The sequence below is a fragment of the Neopelma chrysocephalum genome, unplaced genomic scaffold (genome assembly GCF_003984885.1).
Source record: "Neopelma chrysocephalum unplaced genomic scaffold, ASM398488v2 Primary Assembly neopelma1_22, whole genome shotgun sequence".
Classification (NCBI taxonomy): Eukaryota; Metazoa; Chordata; class Aves; order Passeriformes; family Pipridae; genus Neopelma; species Neopelma chrysocephalum.
The window spans coordinates 11740546-11763569 of NW_020897689.1; the positions used below are offsets into that span (position 1 = coordinate 11740546).

Below are 23024 nucleotides of genomic sequence, written 5' to 3' on the forward strand. Positions count from 1 at the left end.
GCACCGCCAGGACTGCTGGGAGATCGGGATCGCTGGGAGTCGGAGGGCGCTGGGTGGGCTGCGGGGCGGAGGGGAGCTCGGGGTCTTTCCTCGTGCTGAATTGATTTAAGGATTACTTTGGGGGTGTTTCCAGCTTTACAAACTTTACTGAGAACTTTGCTCAACCATTTCAAAATAAGGTGCAAAGGTGACGAGTGGAGGAATACGGAAATGGAAAACCTTTGAAACTTGGAGGGCACGGGGGCCCAAACCTTCAATAAAGGATCCAGATGTTGGACCCGATGCTGTTAGAGATTTTTTCCCGCCTTAACGATTCCTTGATTCTATCTTAAAACAAATTTAATTGTCGGGGTCTCATAGGGTAGGGACTACCCGCTTCGGATTTCCAAACGGGGAATCGGCACTGCGTCTCCACGCAGCATCGGGTGTGGTTCACACTATATTGTTTTACAGTACACGCTACACTTTACTTGAGCAGTAAAATCAGCTTTTGGAGGTGACTACCTATGGAAAAAAAAAACAACAAACGGAGCTGCGGGGCCGCCCCTCCCTCACTACCAGCCGGGTGGTGTGGTCTGGACTACTACTTCCGGACTACAACTCCCGTCGTACATCGCGCCCCGTCAGGAGCAAAGCGCTCAGCGATTGGGGGAGAGCTGCGTCCCGTCCTGGGCCAATCGCACCGCGCGGTGTTGCACTGTGCCGGGTCAGAGCGGGCCCGGCGGGCGGTGCGGTGGCTTTGGTCTCGCCGCTCTTCCCGTTGCTGATTCCGCTGCTCTTCCTGGGCTTCACCGCCGCTCTCCCCAGGCCACGCCGCCCCGCGGGACATGGGGGCGCGGGGCTGAGCTGTTCTGCCGCCCGGGGACTGCTTCTGCGACGGTAGGGCCCTGCCGGGGAGGGGAACAGGCCGCGCCGGGGAAGGGCCGCGGGGGCGCGGCGGGTCCAGCCGAGGCTCCCTCCACCCTCCCGGAGCTCACGGTGCCCGGGGACTGCAGGACTGAGCCTCCACTGGGCGAGGGGCCCGGGAGCTGAGTTGCAGGGCCTGTTCACCGCCGGGCCATGGGCTCGGCCGCTCAGGGGGCGCTGGCAGCGGGTGCGTGGCTGCTGAGGTGCCTCCTTGGGGCCGCTCCGACGGGGCACAGAGCAGCAGAGAGAGCTGCGGTGCTTGTGCTGGGGTTTGATCTCAGAGCTACGAGGAGAGGAGATGAGCCGGTGCCTGGCTCACTGTTCTGCCAGGCTCCTAAATTCTAAGTAACTTCTTAGAACTTATAAAACAGCTTAATGTTTTTAATAAAAAAATGCCGGCGGGGGTGGAGGAGGCGAGTTTTCATAAAATTGGTTGTCGCAGGTCATGGTGAGAACTTAAGGTATCCCCGCAGTTGTGGCTGAGGAGGGATGGAGAAGGGCCTGGGAGAACATAAAACCATAGAATGGTTTGGATTGGAAGGGACCTTAAAGGTCCTCTGGTTCCAACCTCTCTACCGTGAGCAGGGACACCTTCCACTAGACTCAGGGCTCCATCCAACCTGGCCTTGAACACTTATAGGGATGGGGCATCCACAGCTTCTCTAGGCAACCTGTTCCAGTGCCTCACCATCCTCACAGCAAAGGATTTCTTTCCCATATCTAATCTAAACCTACTCTCTTTCAGTTTGAAGTCATTCCTTCTTGTCATATCACTATATGCTCTTGTAAGAAGTTCATCTCCTGCTGTCTTGTAGGTTCCCTTCAGATGAGTGTGGCCTAATGGGATAGGAGGGGGTAAAATTTGGTTTCTTTTTTTTTTTTCTTAGAAGATTAGAAAGAAAAAGGTAAAAGATGATCAGGATAGAAAGAGTTGTGGGGATGATCGGGTACTTGGGATGCAGAATTTGAACTCAGAGACTTTGGTTGGCATCAGCTCCACAACTGACTTGATTTTTAAGTTTTGAATAAGTTTCTTTGTGAACAATGTAAACTAATAATATTAAAGAGAGTTGCTTTGTTTTTGTTTTGTTGGTGGTTTTGTTTGTTTTTTTTTATATGGAATTGTTTTCTTTGGAAATACAAACTTTTTTGTTGGTTGTGCTGCTGTATCTCCCAGTTAATCTCTCTTGGACTTGTGATAGTCAAGAAAAATACCCTGGAGACTAATCATTGGCATGTACTTTTCACTTTAGCACTGTCTTTCCTGAAGGAAGAAGCAGTGACTTGGAGATTAACAGTATTTTTTCTATTGGAAAATATCAGAAATTATCATAATCCAAATGCATGTTTATGGCTCGTTGTTTTTTTTTTGATGAATGTGATTAATTTGTGTTGCTGAAAGGCCATCCTTCGGTGAGAAAAAACTATGTATAATGTTTGTACAGTAGTAGTTGGTTGACAAATGATGTTAAGAGATGTTAAAATGTTACAAATTTAATTTGTTTAATTTTTATTCGGGGAAAACGAGATATTTAACAAATTACCAAGACATATTTATTTACTTGCACTTTTATGCTTTCAAATAAGTTGCTTGGATGAGCTGGTAGTTTGGAACAACCAGAACCACAGTTAGTATTTAGTAGTTTCAGAGATACATAATCAATCTGAGGAAACAAACTAGTTTTTTGCACCAAGATACAGTATTTTCTCTGAGTAAGCTTATGCTTTTGTTGCTTGTTAAGTAGTTATTATTAAACAACTGCGAAATCCAATACTTTCGGGCTAACACGTGTCTCCTTTGAAATTGATCTGGTGGCCTGGGCTTTAGCTGGAGCAAGGCGTGACCTGCTTGCTCTTCTTGTATTGAGAGTGACAAGGGAAAAAAACACCCCAAATCCAGCCTCTAAACCCCTTTTTGCCTTCGAGTACGGTGTTACAGTAGTTATTTTATATATATATATATACGTGCAGAGTAACATTTTATGTTCACTGTTCTTGATGAAATGTTAGTATTTTGCTGACTTTTCTGTTTGATTTTTGTGTAAAATTCGTTGATTGCCAAAGCTACTCTGAAAATACGTATTCTGAATTTACATGTGTTTACACAGAAGTATGTTTGCAGACTTCCTGGGTGGCTTGTGAAAAAACTATGGATTTCTTGGAAACATTTGTCAATAGTGTAAAAAATACAAATGTGCTCTCATCACAAAAAAATACAAATGTGCCCTCCCCAGAGGCTGACTGGTCTGAAATTACATATAAGAAACAAATAAAAATCTTATTAACCAAATATACCTGTTCTCTGCATAGGAAGTTTAGATTTCTAGTTGACAAGTTTAAAGAGCCATTCAAGATCAATTCCATCCGTGTTTTTATGAATTCTAGTCCTTGTTTCTTATATACTTTTTTGCTTAGAACGAATCAGTGCCTTTGTTCTTTTTCTTATCTGTGTTTTAATTGAGGGTAAGTATTGTGGTAGTAGTAATACAGTTTTTTTTACCAGCAGGTATATTTTGTATGCATGGTGCAGAAAAAATGAATTCTGCTATGAATGAGGAGCCTGATGCACTCTCTGTAGTTAACCAACTCCGAGATCTAGCAGCTGATCCCTTGAACAGACGGGCCATTGTTCAGGATCAAGGATGCCTGCCAGGTCTTATTCTGTTTTTGGACCATCCGAACCCTCCAGTTGTTCATTCAGCTTTACTAGTAAGTACTCTGGGAATAAATTTGTATGTTGGTAGGGCGTTTTCAAACTTTGTTAAACAAGTTGTTTAAACAAACGGTTTATAAACAAAACTGTTTTAACAGTTTGGTTAAATAAGGAAAAAAAAAACCACCTGGTTTTATGTTATGTTGATATTCGTTATATGTGTTTTTTTAAAAAACATGTATTTTAGAAAATTTTTAGCAATGACACATTATTCCAGGGTTAACTTTTTCAATATGTTAATTCACTTTGCATTTTTTCCCTAATACAGCTATTTCACTTTTTGTGTGGAGGGAGGTAAGGACCCTTAAATCTCTTTCTAAAGATGAGGTCATGGAGCTTCGTAAATACACACGGTGATTTGACATTCATGGAGTAAAAAACAAAAAAACCCCATATCATAGGGTAATTTAAGTTAGAAACAACCTCCAGAGGTTATGTAGTACAATCTCACTAAAATCACAGCTCAAGGCTGTGCCTGTTTGATTTTGAACATCTTGACGGATGGACATTTAATAACCTCTCTGGCACCCTGTTCTATCATTTGACCACCCTCATGTTATTAAAAAGAAACAAAACCCTCTCAAAACCCAAAGAACCAGCCAACCCAAAATCTATCGATATCTAATACAACTTGTTCCAGCTTTCATCTGTTTCTTCTCATTCTAAGTCATGAATACTGAAGTCCCAGTTTCTTATCCTGAATCTGAATACTAATTTAAAGTGCATTTATTGCTTAGAAGTGAGACAAATGAAAGTCAAAATTGAGTTATTTGAAGAATTGTATTGGACTTGTAAGATTTTAAGTTGCTGAAATTTATGTGGTGCTCTTTTTTTTTTTCCATTTTTATGTCCTTATTGAATTGTAAATAATGTGAAAGAACAAACAGCTCTGACTTTAGCATGCAAATAAGCATTATTCTTTATGTCACTGAGACATCTCTGTACCATAATTTTTTATTCTTCTTGGGTTACTGTCATAGTAGATATTAGTAGACTTCTTGGAATTACCTTAGTGACTCTGATATTCTTCCGGGTTTCAGGAGTAAGGTCCCATGATTCAGAAAACCTATATCCTGCTAATTGTTGTTTATATTAGCCTTGTTGTAGCACTTGTGAGATTATAATGTTCTTCAGTAAGAGAACTTTGAGTTTACTGTACTTGGGAATATGTTGCATTGGTTTTCTTTCCAGTGTGGTTTCCTTAGGTTGTGTTCTTAAAAGAAAATCTTGTTTGGATGTCTTTTTCCTTCCTTTATTCCATTGGGCTGTGTATTCTCACAGCCTGCATGAGATTCAGAAATCAGTCTGTGCTCATGTTACAAAAACTAACTCTACACAAAAAAGCCTGGCTTTGTCAGAGTGATGAGGACTAATACAGTTTGCAGTGTGGTTCCACAGCCCCAGACAGTACTCAAGTTGTGTTGTAAGGACATCTCGTTGGGTGAGAATGGCAGACAGCTGGGTTGTTCCATTTAGGAATAACGTACAGTTAGAGTGTATTAAAAATTGGGATTTAGAGGAGACCATGCTAGATCCCAGGACCCTGGCTGCAATGAGAAATGGGTCAGTTTACTGTGAAAACATGCTTTGGTCTGCTACCCAGACTCATTGTGTTCATGAGTTCTTGAACTGCTTTTGTTCTGTAGCTTTTAATATCTTCACTGATAACTTTTTTGATTTCATGTTTTGTATTTTTCTATTCTGAAAAGTCTTTTGGTTTTGTTTTTCTAGTCATCCCATTAGTCAAAAGGTGCTTCCGTTTGGATGGGAATCATCAAATGTAATGATCTTTCATCAAGTTTATATCTTATAAAAGGATATGCAGCGCTGATTTTCAGTTTCTTATTATGCTGTTCTGGGATTTCTCTAACTGAAATTATAATAGTCTCTATGAATCATAATAATTGCCTATTTAACTTTTTTGATATGTTATAGAATCTTCCAGGGAAGGTGTTTTCCTCCCCCTGTGCAGTTACAATTCAGTCTCTTCTTCTGTCTGATCAAGAAGTGCTATATAATTTCTGTAGTTTTCTTTAATCTTGATTTCAAGAATTCTTTATGATACGCTTCAAATGCTAAGAGTTTTGAATGATTTAATTTGAAAAGAAGTAATCTAGGCAATACTGCTCTCTTTTCCTCTTAAATTTGGACTAAAATTTTAAAAAATAGGACTCTAAAGTTAAGAAACTACCTTAAAATTTCACTTAAAACCATCAAAGATGCCTTTTGTTATTAAAATTGATAACAGTATGTTCTATATTGAAGTACGGAGATATTCCTGTTGACTATCATGAACTTACTTGTGAGCCTTAAAGGTAACATAGGTATGTGGTTAGCTGAACAAAGGTTGAGCCAAAGTTTATAACAGTAACCTTCCCTGTCCTTTCAGTATACTGGATTTAATAAGTATAAATGATCTCACTTCTTGGAAGGTTCAGACCTTTGTATCTCCCAGGGGGGGCAGGGGGAATAGGAACTTCCTTATATTGAAAAGTTGGGTCACTTAAGTTGGTGTCACGACTTTGTATTTGGTGTTATTTTAATGGAAGTTACATTTGTGAGGTAAGAGTATGGAAAAGAGACTGCCTGTGCTTTCACTCAAAAAATCAGCTGTTAAGGGAATAGGTTTTTCTTTGTCCAACTAGATTGTACCCTTACTAAATTACCAGAGACTAATAAAAATGAGAAACTTGTTCCACCAATAAGGATACATTTCATAGCATGCAAGTTAGTTCAGAGATATTATTTAGGTATTTTGCCATGGTTGAAAAGTAAGATAATCAATGCATATACAACATTTATAGACTGCAACTATTGATGCTGATCCACATCAGGAAATAACAAAAATCACTTCTAAAGTTTTTATCATGCCAGACAGCAGCCAGAGTTTCTCAAAAGGCAATAAAATGGTCTTGTGAATTTTACCTAATATGTGCAGAGGATGACTTGATAAAAAACCACCTCAAGTGATTAGCTCTCTATTTCTGAAGGGATTAAGGAGCATGTTATTTTTAAAGCAGTTACTGAGCAGCATAGCTATTATATGACTATATTTAAAGAATCGGTGCACTTCTAAACCTGTCACAAAACCCTTTTTATAAATCATTGTATTTGTGTATTGCAGGATTTTGCAAGTGCCGTTCTTGTACCTGCATCAATAAAACACCTTTGGAAGTTCCTTCTAAGAAAACTTTTTCAGCACAAACATAGAGAGAGATCTCGTGTAAAGAAGGACTGACACTGTAACTGGAAGGGAGTGTTATGTTAGGAGGATCATACAGATATACAGGTGCCAGCTGGGGTCAGCAGTGTGAAACTGTGCAAAGAATCTACCTTCAAAGTCAAATAAACAAAATTTGGGCAACAAATAAGTGTAAATACCCAGTTTAGGTAATGGTAAGATAAGCAGCTTGCTGCTGTTTTTATTCTGTTCCTGGAGTGATGGATTATTCATGGTATGATGAATATTGCAATTAATCTTCAAAAGCTTACACATGTGGTAGCCCTCTTTCTGTGAACAGTAGAGACTTGGTGATGTTTTCTAGTACTGGGGAAGCCAATAGAATTGATGGAAATTATATTAGAAGCATCATGTATAAAAATTACTTTAGATCTCAGGTCACAAAAATGTTTGTTGGAAGGGACTTCTGGAAGTCATTGACTTCAGCTTCCTGCTTGAATTGGAACTGTCACCAGCACTCAATCAGGTCAGTTGTAGCTTTGTCTCGTTGATTCTGCAGTTCCACTAGGTCATGTGTTCCAGTGCTGTAGTACCTTCAGAGGGAAAAAGATTTTCGTAATACCTGATTTAAACTTCTTAAACTACAATTCGTGGCTGCTCCCCCTTGTTGCATTGTCTGCTGCTGTAGAGGAAAGTTGGGCTTGATCATCTTCATAAAGGCTTCTTGTGTAGCTGTAGACAGCTGTTAGATTGTCCCTTAGACTCTCAGCCAGTATAAGCAAACCCAGTCTCTCAACCTTTTCTCATAGATTAGATATTCTGTGCTTTCTATGTATTTATAAGAATAAAATAATTTTTTAATGTTCACAGTAGATAAAATTTTTTCTTTTCTTACTAGAACTGCCATTGTGAACGTTTTGCAGATATGCACTAGTAGAAATGACTTATAATGTACTGGAGGTATTGCTGATTTGCTGTGATCCTCTTTTTTTAGGCTCTCCGCTATTTGGCTGAGTGCCGTGTCAACAGAGAAAAGATGAAAAGTGAATTGGGTATGATGCTCAGCTTACAGAATGTAATACAAAAGTAAGTTTACAATGGGTTGTTGGGTCCAAACAGTGTAAATGTAACATTCTGATGCAAAGTGAAAGTTTTACTATGAATTTGTAGATTCTGTTTCTAGTATTTCATTCTTCCCTGTTGAAATTATGTGGCTGCAAACAATTAATTGTTTTCATTTTACAGTATTTCAAAGTAGTCAGACCATAGTCTACAAGAAATCTTAATTTGCAAGTCATTTGACAAACAACAGTTTTCTTTGCCTTGTTACTGATAACTAATTTTGTCCCTTCCCTTTAGTTTCTCTTATAATCCTTCTCATCATTGTAAAAGGGTATCTTGCAGTAGTGCATTTAATGAAATTGTTTGGTATGTGCCACATTTATTCTTTGAATCTCACCTTTGGGAAGGGAATTTTTTTCCATGTATTTTTGAAGATAATGTATCTACAGCTCTCTGTTGAGGAAACATCTTGCAGGTGGAGTAGAAGCTAATATGGTTTGTAGTCTCTGATATCTTTGTACAGTGTGTCAGCTGGGTTCAAACACTGTCAGGGTAGGGGGTGAGCATCCACAACCTCCTTGGGCAAGCTGTTGCAGTGTCTAACCACCATCACAATAAAGAATTTCTTCCTAATCTAACCTAAATTTTCCCTCTTTCAATTTATACCTGTTTCTTCTTGTCCTATCACTACAGTTCCTGATGAAGAGTCCCTCTCCTGCTTCCCTGTAGGTCCCCTTCAGATACTGGGAGGTTGCTAAGAGGTCTCCACGCAACCTTCTCTTCCCCAGACTGAATAGCCCCAAACTTTCTCAGCCTGTCTTTGTAGGGGAGGTGCTCCAGTCCTCTTAACAACTTCATGGCCCTCCTCTGGACTTGCTCCAACAGTTCTCTGTGCTTCTTATGTTGGGGGTGCCAGACCTGTTTGCTGTACTCCAGGTGGGGTCTCAAAAGAGCAGAATAGAGGGGGAGAATCATCTCCTTTGACCTGCTGGCTACACTCCTTTTGATGCAGCCCAGGATTCAATACTCTTGTTATTAGATATTGCAGGATTATTGTTGTATCTCTGTCTGACACTACTTACCTGTCTATATGTGTGAACCTGAAAAACTGGAGGGAAGATTCTGGTTTGTACACAAGTCCTGTGTGATATGTGATCTAGGAAATATTACAACTGTTTACCTTACTTTACTTCGTTAAATCTGCTGAAACTAAGATGATTATGTATTGGCATGGAGTTCTGAATTATGCCTAAGTATCATCTTGTTATTCACCAGTTACCCAAAACACAAAGACTTAAAAAAAATGTCTTAAGAAGAACAATGACCAAAATGACTAAAATTCAGAAGATTTGCCAATTTTTTTTGAATAATGTAATAATTATACCTTTTTAAAATGATAGGTGTCTTGAATGTGATGTATGGGGGGAAAAGTGAAATTTAAGTCTTACAATTTTCACCTTTTTTTAAGAACAAGCAAAATTAAGGTAAAATATAGAGAAGTCTTTTCTTTCCGCTGTTATAATAACAATAAGACCTGAAATGTTTAGGTAAGAACAGAAGCATGTATTTCAGAAGAACTTTTAGTATAGATTACATGTCTGTTTAGAGTGCAGAGACATCCTGAAGAAGTTGTTGAGAGGGGAATGGTAATTCATTATCAGTCTCTACAGCTTACAGATATTACTTGGGAAACACTGAAGAATTTTATGGAAATCTCTTCAGCATTTTTTTCTAGGTTTCAATTTCAGGGGTCGAAAGAATGTGAAGTTCAGAAATGTGTAGGAAAGGAGAGATAAGTCAATAAAACCTGGAAATCTTGTAGGCGTTCTTTTTTTTTCTAGAAAGCTCTTTGGCAAGAGTAAGAACATTCGTTTGATTGGTATGCTTGTAACATTTGGAAAGTGTGATATCATGAAAATTTAAATACATAGCATCTTCAAATATAAGACTTTGTCATGTGCTTGTCAGGATTTTAGGTTTTAATGTTGACAGGAAATGCTGAAGTTAAGTTTTGTATTGCCTGCATAAATATGGAGAAAGATGGCTGAGAAGTGCCTAGAAGATAGATGTAAAATGATTTTTGTCACAAAAAACCAATGGTTTGGGGTTGTGGTTTGTTTTGTTAGAAAGTCTGTAGGGGAGAAAACTAGGTCTCTACAGTCTTTAATTTGCTTTACAAAATGTAGGTTTTAGCATTTAACATGATTTCAGTTTACCAGAAGATTATATTGTCTGAATTGAAACTAATCATTAATAAGTCTTAATTAATGGTCTTAATGACTGACTGGTCATGCTGTGTGTTCCCTTTTACTTCTAGAATCTGCGTATTTAGCTCATCACTCTATCTAAAATATTTTTATTATTTTGAGAATATGATTTGGGATTTAGATTTTTTTTTTTTGGTGGTGTGTTACAAAAATGCAAACAAATTGTACAAAAAAGATACAGACTTCTGACAGAATTCTGCTTTTCCAGTTATTGTTGGTTCTCTCAAGCGAGACAGAACTCAGCATCTTTTGGACAAAAAGGCAAGTCACAAACTGAGTATTTGTCATAGTTCAGACTTAAGTTGATGTTTGGCAGTGCTAAACTGACACTGTGTTAGGAAGTTGAGTTTGTTTAGAATTCCAGTTCTCCTTTGCTTTCAGTGATGCAAATCCTGAAATTTGAGGGCTTTTCTCATCATATATCTCTTTATAAGCCTTGAAGGTCTTTGTATTAGAGACCTCAAGTTCAGATGTGGAATTTCTTGTCATAACCTACCTACAGCTAATGAGTCTAACAGATCTTTAAATGGTCAATGCCATCATCTGGAAAGTAGTTGGAATTGATTTGCTATTGATGACTTCTTGTCATGGGAGCCTCAGGCACAGGCCCAAACGCTTCTTTTGTAAGTAATAGACAGCCAATGGAAAAAGAATATAGCACTTACTAAACTCATAATCATGAAGGTAAAGTACTGTTTCCTTCGTAAGACTGCTGAGGATGAGAGTTGAAATTGAGTGCCAGCTGTTTATCCAATCATGGAATGGCCTGGGTTAGAAGGGACCTTAAAGATAGTCTAATTCCATGCCAAGGGATACCTTCCACTAGACCAAGTTGCTGAGAGCCCCATCCAACCTGCCTTGAACACATCCAGGGATGGGGGATCCACAGTTCCTCTGGGCAACCTGTCCCAGTGCCTCACCAACCTCACAGTAAAGAATTTTTTCGTAATATCTAATCTAAACCTACTCTCTTTCAATTTGAAACCATTCCCCCTTGTCCTGTCACTACATGCTCTTGTAAATAGTCTCTCTCCATCTTCCTTGGAGGCTTCCTTTAGGTACTAGAAGGATGTAATTAGGTCACCCCAAAGCCTTCTCTTCTCCAGGCTGAACAAACCCAATTCTCTCAATCTTTCCCTGTAGGAGAGGTGCTCCATCCATTTAATTCTCTTGATGCTTTCCTCTTGACCTGCTCTAACAGGTCAATGTCCTTCCTGTGCTGGGGACCTCAGTGATAAGCAGTAAATCATGCTGCATAATGAAGAATGGGTAGGAAGTATTTGAGACATCCAAGTTTAACAGTAGTTCTTTGAGGTACCTTAATATCTCCTTTCATGACTTACCCATCCTCTAGCATTATCTGATCAGCTTTTGTTGTATTTGCTTATAATAAGTATTATAGCTCAGTTGTGAAAATCTTGTTGCTGCTTAAAATGAATGTCTGGCTGACTCCTTAGTTGATACTACCCCTCACTTAAGGAGCAAAGGACAGGTTTTAGTTCACTGTGACTGATTTTTGAGATGTATGAACATTGTATTTTGATAACGGAAGAGTAACAGATCTTAAATGTAGATACTGGAGGTTATAGGTTCTAGAGGAGAAATATGAAATGTCAGCTCTGAGGAGTACAAAATAAAAATTTGAAGGCAGCGAGATATTTTTATGTTCAGGACTTTTTTTTCAAACTGAAACTTGATTTAGAACACATATGACTTTCTGAGATACTTCATACGAAAGGCTTCATACACTTCCACATTTATCTAGGACATATGAAAAGCTGTTCAAGTTTTGTGGAATATTTCAAGACATTTTTCAAATGTGAAGGTTTCTGATGTCCTGTTCTATACTTGCTGCTTTTTTCCTTAGCATGGGAGATTTTTTCTTCTGTTAGTCTACATCTGCTTATTTTTAAATAAAACTTCTTCCATCTTTCTATGTTACAATCTAGAAGTAAGCAACTGTGTTGGAGAGAAATCAGACCTTTAAAATTCCCACCTGCATGTTTCCAAACTTCTTTATTTGTTTTTTTTACTGGCTGATACTGCTTTATGGCTATTTCAAAAATGTTTTGCTCCCTTGTCAGGTGACTGAGTACCAGTAAGTGTATGTGCAGAAGTGTTTATGTAAATAGGTAAAAAGGAGAGGAAAAATTGAAGCTCATTAAATAATGGTGTTTTATTGCATTCCAGCAGTCATCAGCAGTTATTTAATATTGAAAACTGGTTTAGTTGCTGGCTTTATGAATTGTATAGAGGACTTAATGTGTCCGTATGGACTTTCTAAAATGTTATTAGCAGCTTCTAGAATTAAAATTAATTAGGATTTATAGCGTACAAGGAAATATACTAATTTGTGTTCAGAGTGAAAGTGACTTTTGATGGACAGTAAAGGTCAAAGTTCATAATTTTTCATAATCTTTATGAGCAGCATAATGGTACTGTTTAAATATAACTGGTATGTATTTTAAAAAAACACTGATGAAGAGTCAATATACTAAATAGCTCTTATTATGGAACGGCAAATTACTGAGAGTAAAATTCCAATTACTTAACTAAAAGAGCTTTTCAAGATAGTCTTCCTTTGCCAGGGTGTCAGATTTAACAAGCTGAACTAAATCCAGTGCATTAATCAGCTCTTCCAATTTATTACTTCCCTAAGAAGATTAGGGCAATTAATATGTGTTTAATTAGAGTCCCTTGCAGATCTGGTAAAATACATGCAGTCTGTAATTGCTGACTTCTTACTCAATTTTAATTTTGGTAGTCTTAATTACCTGCACTTTTGAAAATTTAATTATTCGTTGAAACCAGCAAAGTTTAAATTTATGATGTCTAACAAAAAAAAGAAAAAGCCTAGTGTTTTAGGTAGTGTTTGCTGAAATTTAAATAGTAGGGATATAGCATCACAATAATTTTATCATTTTTTTGGTTGTGTGAAGTACTACTTTTTGTCCTTTGTGAGAAAGGAGGAATGGTTGGGGAAAGACAGGGCAAAGGCCATATATTAATTAGCAAGTAGGCAAACTATGTATTTAAAGGGGTATCTGATGATGAAAGGGATGTTGCCATATAACTAGCTTCAAGATAATACTTTATGAGAAACTACAGCTAAAAAAAATTCTGTGAACTTTTCACATTTAATGCATTTATGCTGTTAATTGGAATACCTAAATTCTGATCTGCAAAATAGAAGGAAATAGCTTTTTGTAGACTGTAGAGATTTTATTTTTCTGTACCTGAATCACTTAGTCATGTTGGTTTTGTCGTCCTTGGTATGTGGGTTCATTTTAACACATCAAAATTGAGAAATAGTTGAGATTGGGTAATGGGAAGCGTGATTTGGTTGCATGATTGTTTTTGGACTCTACCATACTTGTGATTCTGCACTGAAAAGTTGTGTTTTTGGAGAACAATATGGTTATCCTAGGTCTTAAGTATTCATGTCAGCAAGAGGTTCCAAGAACTTTGGTTTTAGAAATTATTTACAAATTGCAGTATCATCTGGAACAATAGTAATACACACATCTCTGTATATTTCATGTTAACTTTCCTGGCAGGCCTTTCCTTTCCTGTTACTTTCCTAAGCCTCCTTGTTTTACCCACTTTGTTACGTTTTGTCTGTTATAAGGTAAGTGCATCTAGAAAATGACACTGCTGGTTGCTGGTGCATCTCCTCAGGCTGTGGGGCTTCCTTGTATTTATTTGTATTGTGTTGTAGCAATGTGCTTGTTAATAATAGATGGTCGCGGCAGGAGGACGCCTCCAGGCTGTTTTATTCAGCATTGTTAGGCAAAGTAGCTTAGTGTCCCCCTATCCCTTTGATACCCCTAGTTTTTTTGAAGAAAATTTTTACTGTAATTTTCTAAATCTTACAAGTTTTGGACATAGATTGTTTCTTGAAGTTACTTTTGAGAAAGCATCCTCTCCCCCCCCAGAAGAAAAAACACAGACAAACAAAAACCCCAAAGAAATGCAGTATTAGGATATGTAGGAGACATCAGTATGTCCTCTTTAAATATACCATGTTATTTGTTCCAAGTGACTGAAAGCTTCTTTTGTCTGTCAAACAGCTTCCTGGTATTTGGAAGAGGTTCTATCTAGGAAGGAGTGGAGGGACAGGAGAGGGTTCAATGTTGTGGGCTACTTTGGTCAGTTAGGCATGTAAAACTTCTTGCTCTTTTTGTTTGTGTGTCATGGCAAACTAACAAGAGTTCAGACTTAATCATGGTTCAGCAGTTGGTTTTAACGTGTTCCAAGACCTTTTTTTGTGTATTAGTTGTATTTTGGCTATATCCTGTAGTATATTTTTTAGTGTTATGAACAATATAGGAAATCATGATCTCAACACAGAGGTACAGGCACGGGTACAAATGGAAACAATAAATAAAACACAAAAAGCATTACCTAATGAAATGGTGTAAAATCCTAGTGTTACGGTACTGGTGTTAATCTAGACTTCAGTTGTGGTCTAATAGGCTTTCTAGGAGAATCTTATGGTTGTTGTGAGGTAAGTAAATAGGGCTTAAAGGCTTGGAAAGATGGATGTCATTTTCAAGAGTAGTCCAAGACTGGATTGTCTGCAATTCAAATGTAGCTAATAATTTACATATTGAAATACTACTGTGGGTTTATATTTTGCAAGTGTTAATAGAAATTAGCAGTCTTGTAAATAACTGTTCTAAAGATTTTTTATGAGAGGTACAATTTAGGATGTGCTTACTGGCTTTGTTTGTGCATGTAGAATTGGTCACTGAGAAAAATATGAAAGCATGATCAAATGTAGGGCACAGACACCTTCCAAGATGTACTTTTGTTGTTTGGGGGGCAGGGGTGAGAAGGAGTTTTTGGGGGTTTTTTTGCTTGTTTATCTTGGGACCTCTCTGTGGTCAGAGACATTCCACAATCAGCATTTCTACCTGCATGCAGCTTACTTGCTTAGTGAGCTCTATATGATCAGTACTGTTTCTGTACTCAACAATTAGGTGTTTGTTAACCTCTGGTTTTGGATTTTGTGTGTTTACATTATTATTTTTCTCTTTCTGTCATGTGTGTAATTCCTATTACAATGTTTTTCACTGCAGTCAGAAATGCAGTTTAGTTCTACTTTTTGCTTTCCAAGCTACTACTTTTACCTTAAAACTTCCCACTTGTCTGGCATGTGTATCAGGACTGTCGGCTGTGGCTTTTCATCATCCGATGTCTGTATCAATTTAATCTGGGTACTATGCATCCATAGACCTTTTAATGTACCAGTTCAGTACAATACTAGTTCGATTAGTTCAGCTTTAAGTATGCTACTTCAATGCATTTGCATGCTCCATGGAACAGCAGAACATCTGTTACTGGTTTCTGTGCAGCACTTGCAGTTAATGTAGAGCTTTCTCTGACACTGCAATACCTGCATTTCAACAGTTTCTCTGGTCCCTTTACTTTGGTATATGTTTCATTTTCTTGGCATTTCAAAAATTTCAAGTAAAGTAGTTTACAAACAGTGAGGTAACTAAGTAGTCATTAATGCAGTGTTTTTATGTAGCATAAAATTTAGAGAGTACCTGCAAGTTCTTCAAAATCGTGGACTTCAGCTGGTTTACAATGACTGGCTTAAGACTATGACAAGCAGTGCAAGTAGTTACCTAAGCATCAAAGTGCCTAAGTTCTACAGTGGTGATTTATGTAAAATATTGAAAAACAACTTTACCAAATCATAGGTTCCTAAACCTGGAAAAGAATTTTCAGTACCTGTTACTGAGTGAATAGGCATTATTCTGGTGTTGCTTTTCTGACAGACAGAGGGGCACAATCATAATTGCTTTGAGTGCTTTCTATTTAAATGGGGGAAAAATAGTCAGTTGAGAAGTTAAAAATTAGCTAATTGCTTTTGTAGGCAAGAAACATTGTGATGAGTATTGCAGAATAAAAAAAGTGAAGAACTTTGAAACATTGAAAAAAGTGTGTTAAATATAAAATAAATTCAATAAAAATACATCTGTTTGAAAGTGTTTTGTGCTCAATGTCTTAGCCAGTTTCTTCTTTATTTAGAAATTGACTGGAGTAGGGAGTTAAGTATTTTAGAAAGCAGTATAAGTTTAAGGTGTTTTTACTTCCTGTTTTTTCTGAAGACCTTATATTAAAACAAATAGGGAGCTCTGAGAAATGATTATAAAAAATGAAGTGGTTTACAGAGTGAGACACAATGTTATGATATGTTAAAAGTAATAGAATCTAAATTAGTATTTAAATAACTGCTGACTGTAGGGTAGGAAAAAAGTACTATAATGCTGAACTTAGTGACTCAAGATCCACCTGACATGGTGTGCCAAAAAGCAACTGTTTTCTTTTTGTGGTGGGATTCTGTACTGAGGTGGGAGAGATTTAAGTGGATTGACAGAAGAGTCAGGATTAGTACTGGCAATGCAGGATGCTTTTAACACTCAATAAACCTCATCATCAGCTGGTGTCAAATACATTTTAGGAATACAGTGACCTTCACTGGTTACTATTGAATTTACAAGAACAGTGCTTAGGTAGGTTCTTCCATATGCTGACTTTTGCTGACAGCTTACAAAAATTAAGGATTAAGAAGCATTGAAGTAAAAGTAGCAAGTTCTGTTGTGAATATTTAATATTAGTGCAGATGTGGATTGACTGTATTGTAGGCTGGAGCCATTTATTTATGAAAGGGAAGTTGATAAATAACACTGTGAAGTTTCTCATCTTTCCTTGCCAGCATCTTGTGTCTATATTTGGTTTACAGTGAGTTTGTCCTCAGATAATGTTTGTCCCTGTTTTTTTGACCTTCGTGGTAAGAATCCCAATGAAATTGTAGATTCTTTTTCTAATAAACCATAAGTGTCTGGGTTACCCTTCTATTTTTATTATTATTTTCTGAGTGCTGCTTGATCGATAAACATAGTAAGGTGCTGATGTATGATTAGAAGCTACGTAGTTTTACATGGGTATTAGAGGCAGTAAATGCTACAAAGGAAAATGCCTAACAAAATTAATGATAAAACAGTCTTCATTAGCAGTTTCTGAATGAAGTTGTTATTTCAGAAGAAAGTGAATTTTACTCTGGAACAACTAGTGCAAAGTGAATATGTTATTCTAAATTACAAATATTTTTATCCAGGAATGTGTTTTGATACTTTGTTTTGCAGTACCTGCTACAATATCTTTCAGCAAGATATCCATTGAATTTTGCATGTAGAAAGTCCTATCTAGTAACTTGGAACAAATTAAAATTGTTAGCACATTCTGTATTTATACAGTATGTCATCAAGTTCCCACAACGTTTGTTTTAAACCTTGGTATATGCTTTGAACTGTTTTGCATGGGGTGGTCCCTTTAGCTTGAAGTGAAGCCACTAATAATGGCTTGCTTAAAAAATAAAATAACCAAGTCCTTTGCTAATAAATAAGTAGCTGAAGAGTAGGAAAACAAGATGTTGAAATAGTTACCTACTTCAAGTCTCTGCTGAGTAGATATTAACTATATTAGCAAATTAGTCAAATACAAAGCTTACCCATAGATATGCCTACATAGATTAAACCTGCATTTTTTCTCTCTGGGACAGGTTGGTGCTGTAGTTTGATTCGTATTATTCATTATTCAGGTTTTGTTTAGGGAAGCCCTTTTCTGTAAGTTTGGAAACTTTTTGTTTGTTTGTTTGTTTTAACTTTCTCCAGTAAATTTCAGGGAAATAATCAGATGTGGCATACTTCTCAAAATTAAAATAAATGGTGGGGTTTTTTTTAAAATATAAATGGATTTTCCAGATAATTATATATTATAATCATGTATTGTTATATTATATACTTAACGCTGTTAGCATGTTGATAACACAAGAAAATGATATTTGGCTTCCTTCAAGATGTTTGTAAAATCCTTCAGTACCAAACCTAATCTCAGCACTACTGATACTGCTACCTGGTTGCTACAGCATTATTCCTGGGGAGGATTGGCTTTTTAATGACAGCATCTTGAGTCTTTCACTGTAAAGGACCAGAGGCAGTTGTTACCCTTAAGAATTTTTATTTTTTTAACCCTGATGCGATTTGTTGAAACCATATAATAAACATGATTTCTGCCATGTAAATCCATGAAATTATTACTGTTCATTAGCAGGCAAGATGTTAGAATTAGCTACTGTGAAATGCAGTATGGAGTTTGTGTCTGTTATGCAGACTCTTGTCTAGCAAATGCTACTATGAAGCCTTTTGAGTTTAGTTGAGTAACAGGCCCTGATTTTTTTAATTATTTTTGTAGATGGAGAGTATGTCCATATGGTAGATACCAAGCTGTGGAAGATTAAAAGTTGATTTTCCATTTAGTGTATAAATAGCAAGAATTAAACAAAATTGGGTGAATAGCTGGGTTAAGCATATGGCATATGTTCAAATTTGTTATCCTGTTCCTGAAAGTTCCTTCTCTTCTTGTGATCAGAGGACAATGGAATGAATCAGGAAAATGTTCTAAGTATGATAATTACTCTATTTGCCAAATGTTTAAGATTGTGTCACAGTCACTGATTTTACAGCAGTCAGTGGGACTGTACTGTGATTTTACTCATATTTACAATTCATATTTAATATTTAGGCTTGATTTTTTTCGTTTTCAGCAGTCTTCAGAACGTCTCAACATTTACATGGGGTTTCTGTACATTTTCAGGGTCAGTAGCCATATGATGGAAATTGAGCTGTAAGTGGCACTGGGAATCCAATCCTCATTCCTAATTTCAGTGAGATATATCTTGTTTAGTATAAAATCAACCTTACAACATCAGGTTTCTTTGTGCCATTACGAGCTTTTTAGTTTAGTGTCTCCTGGTCTAATTGTCACAGCCAATAGTGTGAGTAGAGTCCGGAAGACTGGCCAAGGGGCAAGCATCTTGCAGTTCTAGAGAGCATTCTAGGAAAATCTGCCTGACCTTGCCTTGTTACTGTGGTGTGACAGCCTTGGAGCACATAGTTGATACCACTGGAGTGCAGTCACATGTAACAACTGCTCTCAGGCTGTACATAGGTCCATTGAGCAGTCCACCTGCTTGGTCTTGGGATTTGGAGTTCCATATGCTGCTGCTTATTCTGTCACTTAAAACTTGCCCAGTCCTACAGGTTCTCTTGTTTTTCCTGTTATTAACCTGCTGTTATGCTTGACATGTTGTTGTTGGCCAACAGAAGAATCCTACTGCCTGTATGCTTTAGGATTTTGACTTTTCTTTTTGAAGAAAGCAGGTGATGATCATTTTTGTCAGCTGCTCTATAATATTATCTGGTCTTTGTGTTTTGAGGCTGGAGGGAACTGATGTGTACTGTAAAGTGTGACATGGTAATAGCATCATACCGGGACTCTGAGAAGGTGTGCACTGAAGTAATTGGGGCTCTTCAAGTTGTTTTCAAATTATGTGCCCATTGCCTGGAATGAGTCAGGGAAGCAGCCATGCTTGTGAATGATCCCACTGTATGATGGGATGCACTAAAAGCTCACAAGAAAGAGCAGCATTCTTGGAGGTAAGAAAGAATTTTGCCCTGGCACTGGAGCAGAACAGCCAGAAAAACAGCTAGATCGGATAACTGTCTTGAAACAGATTGCTTTTTCTCTAATACCATGCTCTTTCTTTAGGCTTGTCATTCATGCTCAACATTTTTATCAAAACCATGTCAATCACTGTGTCTTACTTCTAAAATAAAGGATCAGTGGTTTCCTACCCCTTACAGAATGTAGCAACTCTTTGCAGCTTACTGCTCCCTTTAATTGTTGCTGGAGACAATTCCTGTCTTTAAGTAGAGGAAGAATGGGCTCCAAAAGAAATTAGTCACCTGGAAACAAATACATCAGTGGTCTTAATGCACAGTTGATTTAATATCCATTTGTTAGCCATTTATAACCATAATTAAATGATAACTCTCTACCATGTATATGCTTCAAGTGTTCTAATTCACATGCATTTTCCCAACAATATATTTAGATAGAATTGATGCCAAACCATGAAATTCGTACTTATGCTTTTTGTGTCATATGGGATACTACATTTATTGCAGCGAATGAAGTTCATTACGGAAATAAAATGATAGTTGAAAATATCACTGCTTAGGATCCTAGGGAAAAATATTACAGAATCACAGAATATGCTGAGTTGGAAGGAACCCACAAGGATCATCGAGTCCAGCTCCTGGCCCTGCACAGGACCATCCCCAAGAGTCACACCATGTGCCTGAGAGTATCATCCAAACGCTTCTTAGACTCTGGCAGGTCTGGTGCTGTAACCACTTTCCTGGGGAACCTGTTCCAATGCCCAGCCACCCTCTGGGTGAAGAACCTTTGTTTTAATATCCAACCTAAACCTCCTCTGACACAACATCAGCCCATTCCCTTGGGTCTTATAATTGGTCACCACCGAGAAGAGATCAGAGCCTGTCCCTCCTCTTCCCCTCAGGAGAAAGGGGACTGCTCTGCTCTGCCATATAGGGCAGTATTCACATGTATGAGAAGGATTGGGATCAAGTGGAAATATCTGCTTCTATGTGATCATAAGTTTTCTCAAACTTTTTGGAAAGGCACTTAGATCATTCTATAAGTGGAGTCTCTCAAACTAGTAGTTTAAGGAAAAATGATGCATTTGGTCCTTTTATATTCATTGATTTAGGATTTTTCTGTGAAAGACTAAGTTAAATCTGAGTGCTGTTTTTACTTTTAATTTATTGGTAGGTTATTTAGGATGGGGTTCAGCTGAGGTCTTGCCAATTATTGGAGCCTTAACTTAGATAATGAAGACATTTTTCTTCTTCAAACTCTTTGTATTTGTTAGACTGTATTGTGTAGTGGAATCTTTTTGAAGACCTGTGCTTTAACTTTCCATTACTATGTAAAATCCTGGAGCTGTCAATAGGAGAAATTTTACTTGAATTGACTTTAAAAGGTTGAGATCTATACCACAGGCTTTCTCCATGAATTGTAAGGCTGTGTGTCATGCCCCTCACTTACGGGGGCATGCCTGCTGAAAATATATGTAGTACAGACTCTTTGTATGTGAAAGTGTCTATTACCTAAGTGGTGTACTGCAAATGTGCTATTCCTGTATATAATTTTTTTTGCTTGGATCTTAACAGAGTTCTGGGAGTGAGTTCTGTGACAGAAAGAGTCTACCTCTGGTTGCCCTCTTCTCACAGAGGTTTCTCAGCCTTTTGCAGGGGATAAGCTGTAGCACTTCTCCATGTATCCTGAGAATCACAGAATATCCTGAGTTGGAAGGCACCCACAAAGATCATTGAGTCCAGCTCTTTGCCCTGCACAGGAGAGACTGACAGGTCAACATTGAGTTGTAAGCGATGCCCCATTCTAGAGCTAGAAGTTGAGAATGGTCTGTCTTTGGATCCCTTATTCCTGAGCAACCCTGGGGAAAAAGGTCTTTTGGCACAAGGCTGAGATTGGTCCCTAGATTACAAATTAAACTCTTGAACTACATCAGATTTGTTTAAGAGAGTAAAAATGTAAACTCCTGAGTAAGCTTGTATACCTTGACATTTTGATCTATGTTGTGAAATTACTTGAGATTAAAGTATTTCTTTGGTATGCCTGTGTGATCTCGTTTTTGGCTTTATACTAAATTTATACTAAATTTACTCAATGCAATTATTGTGCTAAGTAGAACAACAAAGAAATCATATATTTTGAGAGAGAAAACTGGGAGCAGTGTTTTCCTAAAATCAAATGTCATGTTTGAACCAGTGAATTATTGGGGTTTTGAGTTTTGTATTAAAAGTTTCTAAATTGTTATTATAAGGTGTAATAATCTCAAATAGCTTTTCCTTCATGCTATAAGCTAAGGTGGAACAGGTTGCCTCATCCCTGAAGGTGTTCAAGGCCAGGTTAGATGGGACTCTGAACTACATGGTCTAGTTGAAGGTGTCCCTGCCCACAGCAGTGGGGTTGTAACGAGATGATCTTCAAGGTCTCCTTTCAACCCAAACCATTCTATAATGATTCTGTGAAGGTGAAAACATTTGGAATGCCAATTGACAAATTTTAATGACTTTGAGAACAAAGCCTCCCTTTTTGCTTCTAGTCTTGCCTTTATTTCATGTTGCCTTAAGATAAAACAATTTAGGACTGATCAGTGAACTGTAAGTCTAAATATGGGAGCAGGAAATTTCTGAAATCAGTCTGTCTAATTGTCAGATGTGTTAAGAGTTATGTAAGCTGTCATGCAGAACTCTTTGGAAGACAATGTATAAGGAAAATAGTTGCCAGGAAAATTAAATAAATTTTTGCTTTACATAAAAGCCTATCTCCTAAAATACTCTTAACCTGAAAAATCAGATATCCATCAGTAGGTAAAAATGGATCTGCTCCCTGTACATTTCTCTATGAATTTACTGAATGACTTCTCATTATGTGTTCACAGACTCACAGAGGTGTTGAAGTTGGAAAGGACCTCTTCAGGTCATCTGGCCCAAATCCTCTGCTCAGGCAGTCACCTAAACCACATTGCCCAAAACCATGTCCAGGCAGCTTTTGAATATCTCCAAGAGTGGAGACTCTACAGTCTGTCTGGACAGCTTCTGTTGGTGCTTAGTCACCTTCACTTTTCAGTGGAAAAAGTGTTTTCTGATTTTTCAGTTTGTGCCACTGCCTCTTGTCCTGGCACTGGGCACCACTGAAAAGAGCTTGGCTCTGTCCTCTTCGCACCTTCTCTTCAGGTAGTTATGTACATTGATGAGATCCCCCTGAGTCTTCTCTAGGCTGAACGATCCCAGCCCAGCTCTCACCCCTTTCTCATCAGCCCCTTAATCATGTTCTTGACCCTTTGTTGGACTCTGCAGCACGTTCATGTATCTTGTGAAATGGGGAGGCCAGACCTGGACAGAGCACTCCAGATGAGGCCTCACCAGTGCTA

The 23024-nt window shown here is 37.9% G+C and overlaps 1 protein-coding gene across 3 annotated transcripts in view; it reads left to right on the top strand.

Moving 5' to 3' along the window:
- Positions 1–685: 685 nt before the first annotated feature.
- ARMC1 (armadillo repeat containing 1) overlaps positions 686–23024 on the top strand; it is a 34166-nt gene continuing 11827 nt past the window's right edge. The window contains exons 1-3 of one of the 3 annotated variants that reach the window (XM_027703798.1): positions 686–879; positions 3413–3615; positions 7795–7886. In XM_027703798.1, coding sequence (XP_027559599.1) covers positions 3424–3615; positions 7795–7886 — 284 coding nt within the window. In that variant the 5' untranslated portion in view covers positions 686–879; positions 3413–3423. Of the gene's footprint in view, positions 880–3409; positions 3616–7794; positions 7887–23024 lie in introns of all 3 variants that reach the window. The other 2 variants (XM_027703882.1, XM_027703962.1) reach the window with 2 other exon arrangements.